Source organism: Panthera tigris, chromosome E1 (assembly GCF_018350195.1).
Source record: "Panthera tigris isolate Pti1 chromosome E1, P.tigris_Pti1_mat1.1, whole genome shotgun sequence".
Taxonomy (NCBI): Eukaryota; Metazoa; Chordata; class Mammalia; order Carnivora; family Felidae; genus Panthera; species Panthera tigris.
Window position 1 is genome coordinate 13,369,562 of NC_056673.1, and position 17,025 is coordinate 13,386,586.

General features: G+C 48.7%; 1 protein-coding gene across 2 annotated transcripts in view; it reads left to right on the plus strand.

Moving 5' to 3' along the window:
* The window catches only part of TRPV3 (transient receptor potential cation channel subfamily V member 3), a 33,984-nt gene extending 17,279 nt beyond the window's left edge, over positions 1-16,705 (plus strand). Inside the window, exons 8-17 of one of the 2 annotated variants that reach the window (XM_042967370.1) lie at positions 941-1,117; positions 2,068-2,226; positions 2,899-3,000; positions 4,898-4,971; positions 7,151-7,316; positions 8,810-8,876; positions 10,177-10,451; positions 11,500-11,612; positions 12,713-12,792; positions 13,294-16,705. In XM_042967370.1, the coding sequence (XP_042823304.1) occupies positions 941-1,117; positions 2,068-2,226; positions 2,899-3,000; positions 4,898-4,971; positions 7,151-7,316; positions 8,810-8,876; positions 10,177-10,451; positions 11,500-11,612; positions 12,713-12,792; positions 13,294-13,391 (1,311 nt within the window). In that variant the 3' untranslated portion in view covers positions 13,392-16,705. The remainder of the gene's footprint in view (positions 1-940; positions 1,118-2,067; positions 2,227-2,898; positions 3,001-4,897; positions 4,972-7,150; positions 7,317-8,809; positions 8,877-10,176; positions 10,452-11,499; positions 11,613-12,712; positions 12,793-13,293) is intronic. The other variant, XM_042967369.1, reaches the window with a different exon arrangement.
* Positions 16,706-17,025: the final 320 nt, after the last annotated feature.

Here is a 17,025-nt window from a genome sequence, read left to right on the forward strand (position 1 = left end):
CAGTGTTTTTGGAAAACTTTTCTGGACGATGCCCAAGGTGGCCACCATGCTAGGAGTGGAGGGTGCAGAGACACTTAAGACACACCCTGTTCCTTGAGGCTTTTCGAGGCTGGGGGCTCGGGATGGGGAGACCTGCCTGTCCCTGGGAGCTCTCTGCCTGGGCTGTGGGGACAAGGCTCCCATATGAGATGACATGGGAATATGTGAGATCACGGCTCTGATGCTGTTCTCCCCAGCAGGACCCTCTTCCTGGGCCTTGGGTTGGTGCCCCAGGAAGCCCTGGCCCCTGTCTTGGGAAGCAGTGAGCTGGAGAGCAGTGGCTCTCCACTTTGCCTGCGCTTTGGAACTGCCCATGGAGCTTTACAAAACACAGATCTCTGCATCCCCCCTCCAGAGATTCGGACCGAATCAGCTGGTGGTAAGGGATTGCTGAGTGTTCCTCATGACTCTACTATGCAGTGGGGTTTGAGGATCACTACCTGGAGAGTGGGTTTCCGAGGCCTCTCTGTCAGGCTGGCACTCTTGTATCACCCCTTGTCTGGCCCACAGTCAGTGGGCGAGTGAGCCTCAATGGGCATGGTCTTGACTGAGGGATAGGGAAGCCAGAAAAACTTCTAGTATCTTCTCACATCTGGGTCAAACAGAAATTAGTTCTCAGAATTGTCAATTCCCAGATTCTTCACTGAATGGGGTCCCCAACTGGTACGAGGATTTACGAGCTGATTGTGCAGCTTTCTGCATCATGCAAAGGGCCTCCACACCTTTCGTCCCTGGTATTCACAGTCCCTGGAAGCAGACTGAGCAGCAAGTTTCATACCCATTCCACAGATAAAGCTGAGCCCAGGGGTCTTGGTGGCAGACGCACGGGCAGGATTCAATCCATCCAGGTGGAAGCATCTTCCCAGCCCTCCTCTACAGCTGTTTCTCTTCCTGTCCCCAGATCTTGAAGTACATCCTTAGCCGTGAGATCAAGGAGAAGCCACTCCGGAGTCTGTCCAGGAAGTTTACTGACTGGGCGTATGGGCCTGTGTCGTCCTCCCTCTATGACCTCACCAACGTGGACACTACAACAGACAACTCAGTGCTGGAAATCATTGTCTACAACACCAACATTGATGTGGGTCTCCTGGGAGGGCTGGGGAAGAGTAGGGGCGGGAGGCTGGCCTCTGGCCGGGGGCTCAGGGGGCACTGGGAAGACCCATGCCACTAGCTGGACATGTCTGTAGTCTTTTGCCTTAGCAGGCAGAGTTGACACAGAAAGGGGATGGGTAGGGCAGGTGCTGTATTTGCCTGTTTCCAGCTGACCTTGGGTTGTAAACTTTTGTGGTGGGGGTCTCCTGGGCCCAGAATCTTGGCCTGGGCAGTGTGAGAGTGGGGGTGCAAGGGTGGGATGACTGGTGTTGATCTTATCTATCCTGTTTCTCCCCCTCTTCCCTAATGGTTCCAAAAACCCCCTTACCCTCTGGGAAGGCATAGCTGGAGCAATCAGGGAGGGCTTCCTGGAGTAGGCAAGAGGGGGGAGATCTGTAAAGCTGGAGGGGAAGAGAGAGGATCAGCAGTGAGAGGTTTTTGGCTTTTGGGGGAAGTGAGGCAGCAGGCTGGATCTTCATCCTCCACGTGTTACCAAAAGTCATGCTCCCCAGAGCCTGCTTTGTCTGGGGTCTCCCTGGAATCCTCATGGCAGCCTGACAGGTAGGGCAGTTTGATTGCTATCAACTTTATGGATGAGGAAACTGAGGCCCTGGGAGGGTCAGGGGTTTTCCTAAGGTCGTACAGTGAAGGGGGCCAAGTTGGGGCCATAACCCCAGTCATGGCCCTTCCCCCTCGTAGCCCTTGCTTCCCACTGAGCAGCAGGTTCTCCTGCTGGAAACCTGGCTCCTGTGGGGTTCGGCCGCTGCCTGGGGGCGCTGGGAAAGAGCCTACAGAGTCAGAAATTACCTTCCCAACATTCCCAGACCAACCAGTCATGGGACACAATGACTGGCCCTTCTGCCAGGGGTGGTGCTGACTCAGAGCTCCCTCTGGAATGAAGGCCCTTTGAAAATGGTAGTGGTGTTCCACCCCCAGAACCGGCATGAGATGCTGACCCTGGAGCCCCTGCACACGCTGCTGCATATGAAGTGGAAGAAGTTTGCCAAGTACATGTTCTTCTTGTCCTTCTGCTTTTATTTCTTCTACAACATCACCTTGACTCTCGTTTCCTACTACCGCCCCCGGGAGGAGGAGGTACGTTTGCGCCTGGAGGGAGGGTGGTGCGATGGTCAGAGCTTCAAGACCTGGGAGCAGTCCCATGTGCAGATGGGGAAACTGAGGCCCAGAATGACCAAGACATTTGCATGGCATTCCCCAAGTGTCATCCTTCACAGTTTCTAGGGAACTGAATATGTCTCCAGTGCTTAGCTATTATGGGGAGATCTGGAGAGCTGGGAGACCCAGACCCTGCCCAGGCTCCATCTAAATCTAGAGCTGATTGGGTGTTTCTGCTGTGAGGGCCACAGGAAATGGGAGGAGGGGGAGGTCACTTTGAACAAGCTTTCCCATCACTCTGGGGCTCAGTTTCCCATTCATTACACAGGGCCCAGAGTTTCAGCTGTGAGTGTCCTGTGAGTATCGGGATACGGATGGGTTCTGAAAAGAACAAATGCCATGAGGTGTGAGGGGCTAACATGGACTGGATTGTGTCCTCACTGTAGAGTTCCGGGCTCCCACTGTGAATGGGGCAGGGGTAGGGAGCTGCCCTTCTTTCTCTCACACCCTACAGAGATCAGGCTTCGTGCTGGCCTCTGGCTCAACTTGAGGGTTAGGCATGTGTATGTGCATGGTCCCTCCAGAGTTGGCATGACCCCTGCCTTCCTCATTCCCCAATCTGCACCCATCCATTCCTTTCCTTCCTCCCAGGCCCTCCCACACCCCTTGGCCCTGACGCACAAGATGGGGTGGCTGCAGCTCTTGGGAAGGATGTTTGTGCTCATCTGGGCCACGTGCATTTCTGTGAAAGAGGTGAGTGGGCCACAGAGCCCGTTTGGACTTGCCTGAAAGGCAGGCAGAGTGACAGCAGGCCTGCCTTTGATCCAGCCTGCTCTGCCTTACTACTGAGCGGCTTTGGGGAGGCGTTTCCTTTCTAAGCTTTGGATTCTTAGTTACAAAATGAGAATAAATAGATCAGCAGGTCTGTCCTACCTACTTTCCACCTCTCCACCCCCCTGCCCATCTATCAGCCATTTATCTACCCTCCCAGCCACTCATTGACCCATCTTCCTGTCCCTCCATCCACACATTCGGTCACCTGTCACTGACCCTGTCATTCACCTGAATTCACAGCATTTCTCCCCACTGTCCTTCTATCCTTCATCCATTTTCCATCTTTCCATCTGTTTATCAATTGATCACTTATCAATCCATCCATCTAACTAGTGAATCAATAGATACATGCTTAACACCTTCTGTATGTGGGGCCCTGGGGGGAGGTGATAGGGAGGGAGGGAATTTGTCCTCTTTGAGCTCACAGTCTTGTAAGGGATTTCAGATAGACATAAATATCTGCACTTTAAAATAGGCTACGAAAAGGGCCCTGTGTGGGGTCCAGACAAGTGCTCAGAGGAAAAGAGATGACTTTTATCTGGGGATATGAGAGGGAGGGAAGGCTTGAAAGCAGAGATGGCCTTTAGTGTGCGAGGGTAGGATTGGGCATGAGGACACTGGGGAGGAGGCCATTACAGGGTGGGCATGGGGAACAGCCTACAAAAAAGGCTCAGAGGCGGCAAAGCAAGGCCGTATAATTTTTTTGTCTTTTTTTTTTTAATTAAATTTTTAATTTTGATTTCAGTGCAGTTAACATAGTGTTCTATTAGTTTTAGGTGTACAATACAGCGATTCAACAATTCTGTACATTACTCAGTGCTCATCAGTATAAGTATACTCCTTAATCTTCATCACCTATTTCACCCATTCTCCCACTCACCTCCCCTCTAGTAACCATCAGTATGTTCTCTGTAGTTAAGAGTCTGTTTCTTGGTTTGTCTCTTTGTGTGTCTCTTTTTTTTTTTCTCCTTGCTTGTTTGTTTTGTTTCTTAAATTCCACATGTGAGTGAAATCGTATGGTATTTGTCTTTTTCTGACTGACTTCTTTTGCTTAGTCTTATACTCTCTAGCTCCATCCATGTCATTTCAAATGGCAAGATTTCATTCTTTTTTATGGCTGAATAATGTTCCATTATATATATATATATATATATATATATATATATATATATATACACACATTGTGATAAATAGCTATATATCTTGCATTTTCTTTATCCATTCACCTATCATGGGACACTTGGGCTGCTTCCATAGTTTGGTGATTGTAAATAATCCTGCAATAAACTTTGAGGTACACGTATCCCTTTGAATTAGCGTTTTTGTATTTTTTGGGTAAATACCCAGTAGCGCAATTACTGGATTGTAGGATAGTTCTATTTTTAACTTTTTGAGGAGCCTCCATGCTGTCTTCCACAGTGGCTGCACCAGCTTGTATTTCCACCAACAGTGCACAAGGGTTCCTTTTTGTCCACATCCTCGCCAGTACCCGTTGTTTCTTGTGTTGTTGATTTTAGAAGCTGGGCCACATTTGCAGAATGGCAGGGAGCTGTGTGGCTGTACTGCTTTGCAGAGTCTGGGTGGGGATAAGGGGGTAGTGAGAGGTGTGAGAAGTTTGGGGGTGCAGCCATGCTTACCCTGGGGCTGCCTCTGCGTGCCAGCACAGATCCCCTTCCGTATCCCTCACTTGGTCTCCGGCTTGGCCTTCACACCCTCCCCCTCACTGAGTCTCAGTCCTGGGGAGACACTGCCTTCCTCAGATCCTCCAGTGAGAGGCATGAAGAGGGTGCAACTTTTCTTTCCTTTTTGGCCTCAGGGCATGGCGATCTTCCTGCTGAGACCCTCAGATCTGCAGTCCATTCTCTCTGATGCCTGGTTTCACTTTGTCTTGTAAGTAGGTCTATCCCATTGGTCAGCACCGCACAGGCAGGGCTCAAGTCCTGTGTCGTGGGTGCTGTGTCCTCTGGAATGACCATCCTCCCACGTCACCATGTCTCAGTCATCCTGCCATAGTCTCGTGGCCAGGGACCTCCTTTCTCCCCTCTAGTAAGAGAGGCCCATGGATGCCCATGGAGAGGACCAGAAGACCCTACCACAGTGCCCACCATCAGGCTGCAGTGATGACTGACTTCACCCTGACATAGAGCCCTGGGCAGCAGATGGGGCAGAGAAGGCAGGAGGAGGCTTAGTAGTGTTGTTTACTTCTTTATGAAGGGATGGATGGTCTGGGCCAGTTCCTTCTAGTTGTGTGGGGGTCCAAGGTTACCATGTCGGACTCTGGCAGATCAGGGCTGGAAAGCACTGGAGAAATCATAGAGTCTCATCTGTAGCATGAAAAACCAAAGCCCAGAGCATGGAAGTGAGTCATGCAGAGCCTCAACCCCAGCCTCCCAGTCATCTTCATCTTATGCTAGAGGAGGGTTGGCCGCCTTAGGGCCCTAGCCAGAAAACCCAGCCCAGCAGCCTTTCTGAACGAGGTCACATGCAGATGACATCAGAGGCTTACGTGACCCTTGTCTCTAAATGAACAGAGGCTGATTCGGCATTGCTGCCTGTGAATGGAGCAGGATTTGCAGCATGGAACGAAGAATGTTTGGCTCTATAGCTCTGTAGGTCCCCTCTTTTGAGCATTTGGGAAGCTGGGTCTCTATAGGACCTTGAATCTTGGCCCAATGTTTCCAAATACCTAGGTGTTTTGTTACCTATGTACCTGCCTTCTAGAGGCACGAACGGAATTCTTCATCCCTGCGGGCAGGTGGGGTGCCCAGATACTTCAGTGAGTGGTAGGCCAGGTGCAGGACTGCCCCATGATGGGAGCCACATGGGAGTCTTTTTCCCTTTGAGAAAATAAGATAATTCCAGAGAAGAATTCATTTATACAGCCACTGGCTTTAGTGCAGACAAAAGGCACCGATGCACTGTCCTTCTCTTCTGCTTCCTAGGTGCTTTGACAGTGATGAGGAGGGTGTATACATGCTTCCTCACTTCAGTCCAAAATGTATCGATTACCCAAACATTTGCTTTTCACTGCATGAGAAAAACAAGGTTGCCTGTGTCCTACTTTGGCTAGTTAGATATTTTATAACCGTGGAGACTGTGATGTTATAAGCAAGAGAGCTTTTTATCCAGATGTCTGCATAGCTGATGGTTAGCGATGTTTAGGAGTAATTTTGATCCCGTGTGTTTGTTATATATTGTACCCTAATAATTTTAATTGTGGTAAAATACACGTAACATGAAAGTTACCATCTTAACCATTATAAGTGTACAGTTCAACAGCGTTAAGTATATTCGTTTTGTTGTGCAACCAGTCTCTGTTTAGCGTATCTATCGTTTAGCATGTGTTATAGCTTTTAAAAAGATTTTACTTATTTATTTATTTTTAATATTTATTTATTTTTGAGAGAGAGAGAGTGTGTGTGAGCAGGGGAGGGTCAGAGAGAGAGAGGGAGACACAGAACCCGAAGCAGGCTCCAGGCTCTGAGCTATCAGCACAGACCCTGACGCAGGGCTTGAACCCACAAACGGTGAGATCACGACCTGAGCCGAAGTCAGACACTTAACCGACTGAGCCACCCAGGCACCCCAAAAAAGATTTTTAAAAGTAGGTCGTGGGAGACTTTTGTTATGAATGGCTTTTAAGTATAGACATGGTCAGTTTTTGTCATTTTTGTTAAAAATGCAATTATTCACTGTATCCTGTCTACCCCAGTGGTTTCCTGACCTATGTGGGGCTCAGAAATCACGTGGAATCACGTGGGTGATTTAAAAAACATCCAACCGCTTGGGCTGCTCTGCAGGGCTTTTGAACCAGAATCTCCTTGAGTCCTGGGGATCTGTATTTTTAACAAGTCCCTGTCAGCTGCAGCCAGCCCACTGTTGGCTCTGACTCGCATCTGCTGATGGCTCCTGCAAGGCTGGATTTTAGACATGGTTGAGTGGGGCCAGGGCAGCCTCGCCTGTCTCTTTGGCATTAGCCCACAGGGTGCGGGAGGTTGGGGGTTTGAGTATCTACCCGTATGCTGAGGAGGAGTAAGTAAGGCCCTTGTCTCCTGTGTCTCCTGAACAGTTTTGTCCAAGCTGTGCTTGTGATACTGTCTGTCTTCTTGTACTTGTTTGCCTACAAAGAGTACCTCGCCTGCCTTGTGCTGGCCATGGCCCTGGGCTGGGCCAACATGCTCTACTACACGCGGGGATTCCAGTCCATGGGCATGTACAGCGTCATGATCCAGAAGGTGCGTTGGAGCTTTTGAGCACCGCAGACAGGCAGGCTCTGCAGCGGGGGAGCCCTCAGAGAATGTCCATTTTCAGGTGGGGAGACAGGTCTGGAGAACAAAAGGGCCTTGTTTCATGGGCCAGCCTCTGCTCTTTCTCCCAAACCCCACTGTCTCTCTTTGCCTTTGGTCAGGCTTTAAGTGTCCAGACCCAAAAACACCTGGCTTGTTGGACACAGGGAAGGAATAACGCTTTATGAAGAAGTGTGCTCACACCCAGGCAGTGGTGTGCTGGTAAATATTTAACGACCAGCTCTCTGGGAAACACACACACACACACACACACACACACACACACACACACATTATGTTTATTATAAATTTTACTATGCAAAGGATGAGTAGTACACCATTTACAAATAATAAAATAAATTATGCTCTTTATTTATTGTAAATTCCACATAGCGAGTTGAATCCAGCAGAATGATTTGTTGATTTTGTTGAGCTCTTCCATCTGTTGCCAATCTGTGGTTGCAACTGACAAAAGTATTGTTGCAAGCATAAATGCTGGTTGGTATTTTTCTTGACTTGAAGGTGTGAGATGAAGCCCTATGTGGGATCTTCCCTTGTTTGTCAATGATGTGAGCCACTTATTTGCTGAATCGGATGATCATTTTCAAATGCTGGAAGACTGTTTCATTAATGTTATTGTGTAATTTACCATACAGCAGCTACAGGTAGGATACATTCGGAAGTTTAATCTGCCGTAACATTTTCTCTATCATTGTCTTAATTCCAGACCTAGACAATCAGCAGAATAATGTCTCTGATTTGTACCATTTACCAATTTCCATGGTGTAAATCCTACCATGGCTGATTTCCAGCTACCAATCTGACATCATCAAACAGAGTCGGGAAGAGATGTGCAGTAACACATTATGTAGTACACGCACACCGTATGACTGCTGTAGATGTAAATAACCTTAAGAGCATAGGTAATTGTAAAATAACTAAGTGATGGGTGTTGAATATTATCTTTGTTTTGAACATAATTTACTTAATTATAAGCTTATGCGATTTAATTTTTAATAATGGTTGTGTTTAAACACCAGCTTACAAAATTCATGAAAACGTAACCGTCAGCTCTTACGAGCGTGTATGTGCTGGCTCCAGCACACCACTGCCCCCAGGAAGTGTGGGGATTTCAGATGTGAGTCTGTGAAGAAAGGTGCTCCCATACAGGCTGAATCATCAGGGACTGAGACAGACTGTGTTCCAGGAGGGAGGAGGGAGGTGAGCAGGAAGGGAAGGGAAGGGAAGGAAGGCTTCTTGGAGGAGGTCGGCCTAGAGCTGAACTTTGGAGCATCAGGGGGATTTGTCTAGGGGAAGGGAGGACAGCCTGAGGGAAGGCATGGTTAGGGTGAGGGGCCTGGTGAGGGGAAGCAGTAAGGAGATCAGGGTCTAGTGAATATGTGCTCAAACCTTACCCTTGAATCATGTTTCTTTCTTTATAGGTCATTTTGCATGATGTTCTGAAGTTCTTGTTTGTATATATTGTGTTCTTACTTGGATTTGGAGTAGGTAATTGATTTATAAATAATAGGAACTCCCACATTTGTAAAGCACCTTCTATAGATGTCAAAATGATAAGGCACAGGAGCAGCCTCAGCAACACTTATGTCACCTACCAGTGGAGCACTTGCCATGCTTAGCATTTTCCAAGCATTGTCTTTTTACTTCTCCCAATATTTCGACTAAGGGGGAGTCATCATCCCTGATCATAAGGTAACTGAGGCTTAGAAGCAGGCCCGTCACTCTTGTCCATCCACACTGTGGGGTATGCCACCCACCTTCACATCCAGCATGTTATGTGGCCCCACAACCTGAGGTACGCTGGGCAGGTGGTTTTGGCCCCATTTTACAAATAGGAAAACTAAAGTTTGCAGAAATTTGACTCATCAATGGTCTTTGAAAAATAGGAGTAAATTAATGCATGGAGATAACCTCCTTTGGCCCCACGCATCGTGTTACTTGTTGTTTACTTTCGATATACCTATGAGAGCCTCTGGTCTGCTGGGGACTGGAGATAGGGAGGCCCCACTTAAAATCTCTTCATTTGTACAACCTGATTTTATTTTTATTTTATTTACAACTCCTGCAGAGAAAGATATCATTGTATTTTCCCATGCCAGTTCTCCTCCTCCCATCCACCAGCCCCCCCAGGGATCATTGGCATTTGAAATTAGGCAGCCATTCCCATCTTCTGGTATCTTTGCTGGACCACAATGTGCTTATTTATTTCCTCCTTCACTTGTTTATTTATTCATCCATCCACTTACTCATTAATTTGACCATCCATCCATCCATCCATCCAACAATGAGCCACTAGTATGGTGTGTTGGAGAGAAGAGAAGAAAGAAGCCAGGTCTTGGCCAGAGGGTCTCCCTACAGAGCATTAGAAAGAGACTCAGGACCTTACAGTCTTGGAGGATGGCCCAGGCTATAGGAAGTTGGGAGTCCAAAGCCTGGTTGGGGAACCAGGGATACATGTGGATTATAATTCACAACTCTGCAAGTCTGTGAGTGATCAAGGGCCAAATGGCAGGGTAGAGGAGCCTGTTTTGTTGGGCAGGAAGAGCTTTCTGCAGGAGGTCAGGGCAAAGAACCAGCCTGATGAAGCTTCCGGGAGCTGAGGCTGGAGGTGGAATCTAAATGGCCAGAGAGAATGAGGCAGTAGGGCTGCAGTGTGTATGTGGCGGGGGGGGGGGGGGGGGGGGGGAGAGGGCGGGGGGGCATGTGTCTACGTGCAAGTATGCATGAGCTTTTTGGGTAATTAGCCAGGCACAGAGCCAGAGGAGAACACCCTGTTATGTCCTCCCAGCCCTGGCTTCATTGATCGAGAAGTGTTCCAGTGACAACAAGGACTGTAGCTCCTATGGCAGCTTCAGCGATTCGGTGCTGGAACTCTTTAAGCTCACTATAGGCCTGGGCGACCTGAACATACAACAGAACTCCAAGTACCCCATCCTCTTTCTGTTCCTGCTCATCACCTACGTCATCCTCACCTTCGTCCTCCTCCTCAACATGCTCATCGCCCTGATGGGAGAGACCGTGGAGAACGTCTCCAAGGAGAGTGAGCGCATCTGGCGTCTACAGGTGAGCCTGGCAGAGGCCCTGGCACGGGGGCCTTCACGGGGGCCTTCACGGGGACCAAGTTCGGCACACGGTATTGACAACTGTCTTTACTAGTGGATCTGGGGTGGAGGCCTGGGAATCTGCATAAGCGCTCTGCGATCAGCCATGTTTGAGGAAGTCTTAGTCCAGGTTCCCTGGGTAGAGGGTCTAGGCAGTGTGACTGGACAGCGGCACATGTGATGCAAACCCAGGCTTATGGACATGTACTGCTCAGAGTTAATGACGTGATATGTGGATGTTGAACTGTGACCTTAGACTGCATTGAGAGGAGCAGCATAGGGCCTAGGACAATTCTGCTGTCCTCGACCCTGGCTGCCACCTCTTACACGCTGTGGGCCTTATACACTGAGGACACTACCCCACAGGATGGTCCAGAACCGGTTACCAGGCCTGAGAGAGGACTGGAACCTGTGCCTCACAAGAGAAGGTATTGGAACTAGAGTTCAAGAAGGTGAGGGTTCCCTCAGATATCTGCAGAGCTACTTGTGGAAGGACAGTTTCCTTCTGTGGCCCCAGAAGGCAGAACTGAGGTGTTGGGGGCAATGACCAGGAAGTTTCTAATTATTACGGCCTTCTTAATTGGTTCGTTGATTATATTCAGGATAGATTTGACAAATTATTGACAGGAAAACTGCTGAGGGGTAGTCCAAGGCTGGCATGGAGGTGGGACTACGTGATGTCTGCCCCTCTCTTCCCTGTGGGATCCCAGGATCCTAACATTTTCACTTAGGAAGCTGCTCGACTTCCAGAAACATTGTTTACGTTATGTTTAAAGCAATTTGAACACTTTCCCCAAACTTACTGGTTTTTCATTTTTGAAATCTGTGGATTAGCCGAACCCTCAGGATCTATGCGTTAAGCGCCCAGTGGAGGGAGAGCTGGCTGTTTGGTGGTGTGTGTGCGTGTACTTGTGTGCACGTGTGCACGTGCGCGTGCGTGCACATCCCTGTGGAGCTGTCTTCCTGGGCTGGCTCCTCACTGATGTGCTTAGGCTCATTTATGTCCCCAGAGAGCCAGGACGATTCTGGAGTTTGAGAAAATGTTACCAGAATGGCTGAGAAGCAGGTTCCGGATGGGAGAGCTGTGTAAGGTAGCGGAGGAAGATTTCCGGCTGTGTCTGCGGTAACAAAGGGAGAGGGGCCCCCGGGTGGTGGTGGTCTTTGGGCGGGGAGAGAGAGATGAGGCGGTGAACGTTGGAGAAACGGTGCCACCGCTTGCTTCCCAAACCACAGCTACCGTCGGTTCTGACCTCCTCGGAACAGGGAATTTGCTCTCGTGGGGTTGCTGGCCCTGGGATGAGGTTTCTCCAGCTTCCGAAGGGAGAGGAAAGGAGACTGCTGGTTGCAGTTCCCCTCTCTGCCCCCTGCAGGGGCCTCCATGGCCTCTCCCTGACACTGTCTGGTTTAGGAAACATTTGCTGGCCTGGCACTCTTTGTCTTCCTCTCTATCCTGTGTGGGTTCATGTGACACCAGGGGACCCGAGGCGCATTTCGTCACTGGCAAGTGGAAAGTGAGACAGCTACTTTCGACAGATATCAGGCTGTCTGGTTTTTAGATCCTACCCCCTACCCCCGTCTGACTGCCTGACCTTACACACTGCCCTCTGTGTATCACCTTACCGGTGATACAGCTTCTCTGACTGAGAATCCCACACCGCGGAAACCACCGTTTCTGGCTGTCATCCTTAGCCTAACAAGTGTCTCTCATTTTGACATCCTCATTCTAGAGATGTTCTCTGAATGTGAACTTCAGCCAAACCACTGCCTCCATTTATAATCTAGCACCTTAGACTCTGCCCACTCTTACTGGGGTTTGAACCCTAACCACCTTCACCTAGTGAGACCTTAACCCTAGTTTAACCCTAAACTTCTAAACTTCCACAAGTTTACTCCTCACACTGTCATATCTCGGCCTGGGCCCTCCTCCCCTCCTTCCCCATAGACCAGTAAGGAGCAGCTGTAGCTGTCTAAAGATGTCCCCTTGACACCTCTCTGAGTTTTGGGGCCCCACACACTGGGAGGAGACCAATCCCTTGAGGCCTGGGAAAATGGGGACTTGGGTAGATTTCAAACCCTAAAAATGCTGACATGACCATGTGAGGTAGGAGTCCCAGATCCCTGGGGTGGGCAGAGGAGGGCTGTCTAGGGCACCGCAAAAGCCATGCTATTTGTTTGCACCTAATGAGGTGCAGTTGAGAAATAGGATGACTATCACACTTGCAGGATCAATGAGGTGAAGTGGACGGAATGGAAAACGCATGTCTCCTTCCTCAATGAAGATCCAGGGCCTGTAAGACGGACAGGTACTGTTGCTGTCAGAAAGCGTGGCCACCACACCTGTCTGACCATGTGATCTTAGGCAAATCGTGTGTGAGGGCCCCGATTTTCCCCATCTGCAAAATGGGAGGGTTGAAGCAAATTGGTTCTCAGGTCCCCTTCAGCTGTGGCAGTAAATTTTTTTTTAATGTTTATTTATTTTTGAGAGAGACAGAGTGAGAGTGGGGGAGGGGCAGAGAGAGAGGGAGACAGAATCCGAAGCAGGCTCCAGGCTCCGAGCTGTCAGCACAGAGCCCGACGTGGGGCTCGAACCCACAAACCGTGAGCTCATGACCTGAGCTGAAGTCAAATGCTTAACTCACTGAGCCACCCAGATGCCCCTCAGCTGTGACATTTTATAACCCTACCTGGAATAACTTTTAAAAATCAGGTGGTGAAAAAAGAATTAGGTGGTGCATTGGGACATGGAAGCCCATGTTACAGAGCGCTGCCTTTCTAAAATAGGGATTTTGGGGTTCTTTTGAAAGCAGATTTCAACAAAATCCAAGATTCTTCCAGGAGCAACAGCAAAACCACCCTGAACGCCTTTGATGAAATAGATGAATTTCCGGAAACTTCGGTGTAGGAGCAGAATGCAGAGCTGGTGTGGGCATGGGCTGTCTGAGGCTGCTGGCTGGACCTGGACTTGGTGCTGAGGGCTTTGCAGAGTGGAGGAGCCTGGCTCTGTGTGCCTACAAGCAGAAAGCATCCTCACGCTGAGCGGCTGACTGAACTGAGAGAGGCTGCTGTCAGTCTGAGTGGGAAACACCCTGGATTTCTTTTTTTACTCAGCAAAGAGTTTGTGTAAATCCATGGTGGGCAGTCCTGAGCCTGGGAGTCCCTGAAATCCAGGGTGAAGTCTCTGGGCTCACCAACTGGAGGTCATTTTGGCTGGGAGAGAAGCGTGGCAGGGAAGGGACAGAGGCCTGAGGAGCAGAACTTCCTTCCTGCCAACATCTCCTTGACGCGCTCCCCCCCTCCCCCGGCCCCAATCCCGGCCCACACATTCCACCGGCTCCCTTACTGTGACTGGGCTCCAGAATTGAAGGGATTCTTGATCCCATCCCAGCACAAACAGGGGACTGAACTCAGTGGGACATCCTGGGGGAGGAGGGGACTGAGCTCTGGAAATGCCTTTTTGGACCCTTCAGGGAACAGGAAACTACTCTTGGAATGAGAGCCTTGGCACGGCAAGGCTCGAACTGTCTCACACTGAGAGACACTTTTAGTAATTAACACAGGGTTTTTATTTTCAATAGAGAAAAGACATTTCAGTTTTGAAAATTACTTCAGATGAAGTATGTGGTTTTAAAATAGATTTTGGGATTTGGGGCAGCTATAAGTATTATATACTTGGCCTCAGGGTGGCCAGAGCAGGGACAAAAGGCTTTTCTTCACACACACAAAAGTCCACATGAGACATGCCAGGCAGGGCCCGTGTGGGCTGCTGCGACCTGGGGGAAGAGCTTGGCCCTTGTCCTTGTCCTGGGCCTGCAGTCACGCATGCCTCCCAGCTGGGATAGTGGCTTCATCTGAAACAGAAATAGCAGCTGTTCTGTTTATATGGTCTTAAATCTCAGAGGTTACTATTATACAACAGTATTTCTCGTTGGAGGAATTTAACAAAATACCTGAAATGCTCTGGCATTTAATATTTTTGTTAACTGTGAATTTTGAAGCTGAGGAGAAGGAGTGTGAGAAAGGAGTGTTTGCCAAGGCACAGGGCTTGTATTTAGAGCCTCGTCCTCCAATTTCCTCCCCCAGAAATTACACAAGGTCATCTGGGGCAGAGGTGCAGTGGAGACAGAAGACTTGTTCCCGATCACTGGAGCCTAGACAGCCAGAAAATCTACTCTGCCTTATGTGTCTGGTAAAAGGATTCATGTGGGAATCTTGGAGGGTGGACTTACAGTGATATTAATCATGAATTTTTAATTTTAAAGGCCATAAAAATAAATTTGGCTTTTAGACAACTTAGCAGTTGGCTAGTGGATCTGAGCTGAGGTAAACCGAGGAGTGCAGGCCGAGCAGTCCACTCTGGGGACATTTCTCCACTTGGGGCTGCTCTGCGTGGCAACTACCCTGGGTGAGTGGACACTTGGCCTTTGTGTCCCTGATGGGCCAGGGCTGAGAGAGGAGGTCGAGGGCGAGCCTGAGACCTGCAAAGTCTGCGGCAGCCCCTGTATTCCCAGCAGATGCCAAGCAGGGCTCTAAGCCGCGCTTGGGTCAAGTTCCTGTGTGGGCAGGGGTAGCAGGCACTTGACATGTCCTCTGGAAAGGGGAGGCTGGGGGAGGAGGGTTGTCACGGAGGTAGGTGGAGCACGTGTGTTCCAGATGGGCAGAACCAGTGCCAAAGGTTGGAAATTTCAAGGACAAAGATTTTGGTTCCATTCATCCAGCAACTACTCCAGATATTTGAGATGTTTACGCAGAACTTTTTAGAGATGTTGTTAAAGATCACGGTCAGATGGACTTCGAGGTCCTTTTAGCCTGGAGATCAGCATCCTATATCTGGAGTTCCCTACCTGCATACATCCCGAACAGGTGCCCTGATCTGAAGTACAGCCATTTGGATCCATGGTGCCACGGTCTGGTCATTCCAAAATTGTTTTTGTTTGGATATGAATGGACAGAGCCACATGGCTCTCCATTTCCCACTTGAACAAAACCTGGGAAGTGAGGCAAATGGAAATCAGTAATGGGATCTTGGTCTTCTCACACATATGGAGAGCTGTTCTCTGTGGGTCTGAATGGAATTTGTTGGCAGGACCATTTTCTGTCCTGGATATTCATCCCTTAAAAAGCTTTCAGCCTAGATCATCTGAGCCTCGGTAGGTTTACCAAAGCAAAAGGAAGCAATGAGTCAGAGCAGAGATCATTGGTTTAAAAAGATCAGTTCCCCTATTTTACACCTGGAAACTACACCCCAGAAAGGAAAGTGGATTTGTTTAAAGCCAGGCAGGAAGTCATACCAGAGCTGTTGGAGCTGGAGTTTCTGACTCCTGGTCTCTCCCAGCTCCGTTTTTTTTTGTTTTGTTTTGTTCTGGTTTTTTTTTTAGCACAGTTATTCAGTAAACTTGAGTCTGCCTTTGTGGTTGCCACATATGTTATGTCAGGGAGGGCTGGGGTTTTGCTCAGATGATTCATGATGGCAGTCTGCATTGTCCCAATGATCCCTATGACAGATTTAAAACTCAAGTGTGCACATAGGTGTGTCCAAACCACACACACACACACACACACACACACACACACATACACCGTGCCACATTGAATCCATGGGCATATAAGGACATCTTAAAACTTCATGATTTACATTTCAGTAATTTAAGGGGTAGGCATTTTCCAGGCATGGAATCTCCCATGCTTGGATAATGGTTTTGGCTAGAAATTTTCCTTGAGCTAAACTGCCTCAGGAGGAATCTATTATTCTAGACATCATGTGATGTATCTGTTTGGAATGAAAATGGTGCTTACCTTCCCCTCTGGGTTGTAGCAGAAGGTATGAGGTTGTACTGTGAAGTAATTAAGCTCTTAGAAGGCCCCTGCCTGAGAGAGCCCAGTATTATTGAAGTTCCTTTCCTTCCTCAAAGCCTGGTGAACTGTGGCCTTTTGCTCTGGGCGGGGCCCAGGTCGATGGGCCTTCATCCGGGCCTGTAAGCCATACTTGATTTTTGCATTGATTTACATGTTTATACTGTGATCTTGGTCCCAAACATAGAATTGTCACCTTGTTCTCACTGAATGTGCCTGATCCTTGTAAATTTTAATTCACATACTTGATTTTAGTGTTATGTGTGTAACTCTGTGTTAAATTAAGAAAGAAGTCATAGAGAACATTTTAGTGCCAATGAAGAAATGCTTTTACTATTTCTAATAAATATTTATTTTGCCTTGTCATGATCATGATTTATCCTTGTCTTAGGTATGCCAATATGAAGACCAGCTGGGAATCCTGGAGAGTTGCTTTCTCTAGGGATAAAGGGGAGCCCGCCCACTTTTTGGACCTGAAGCATTATTATTGGTTCCAGCTCAGGGATAGAGTCAGTATGCTGAGACAGGTCACCCTTGTACATCTCCCAGTGTTTATATCTCCCAGTACACTGAATGTCCAGTATTCCATCTGAACCACTCGACAAGTCTGGGGTCAGTTTGAGTAAAGGGAGACCAAGGGAGTTGAAATGACACGCTCAAGGAATCACAGCCAGAAAATGTTAGCG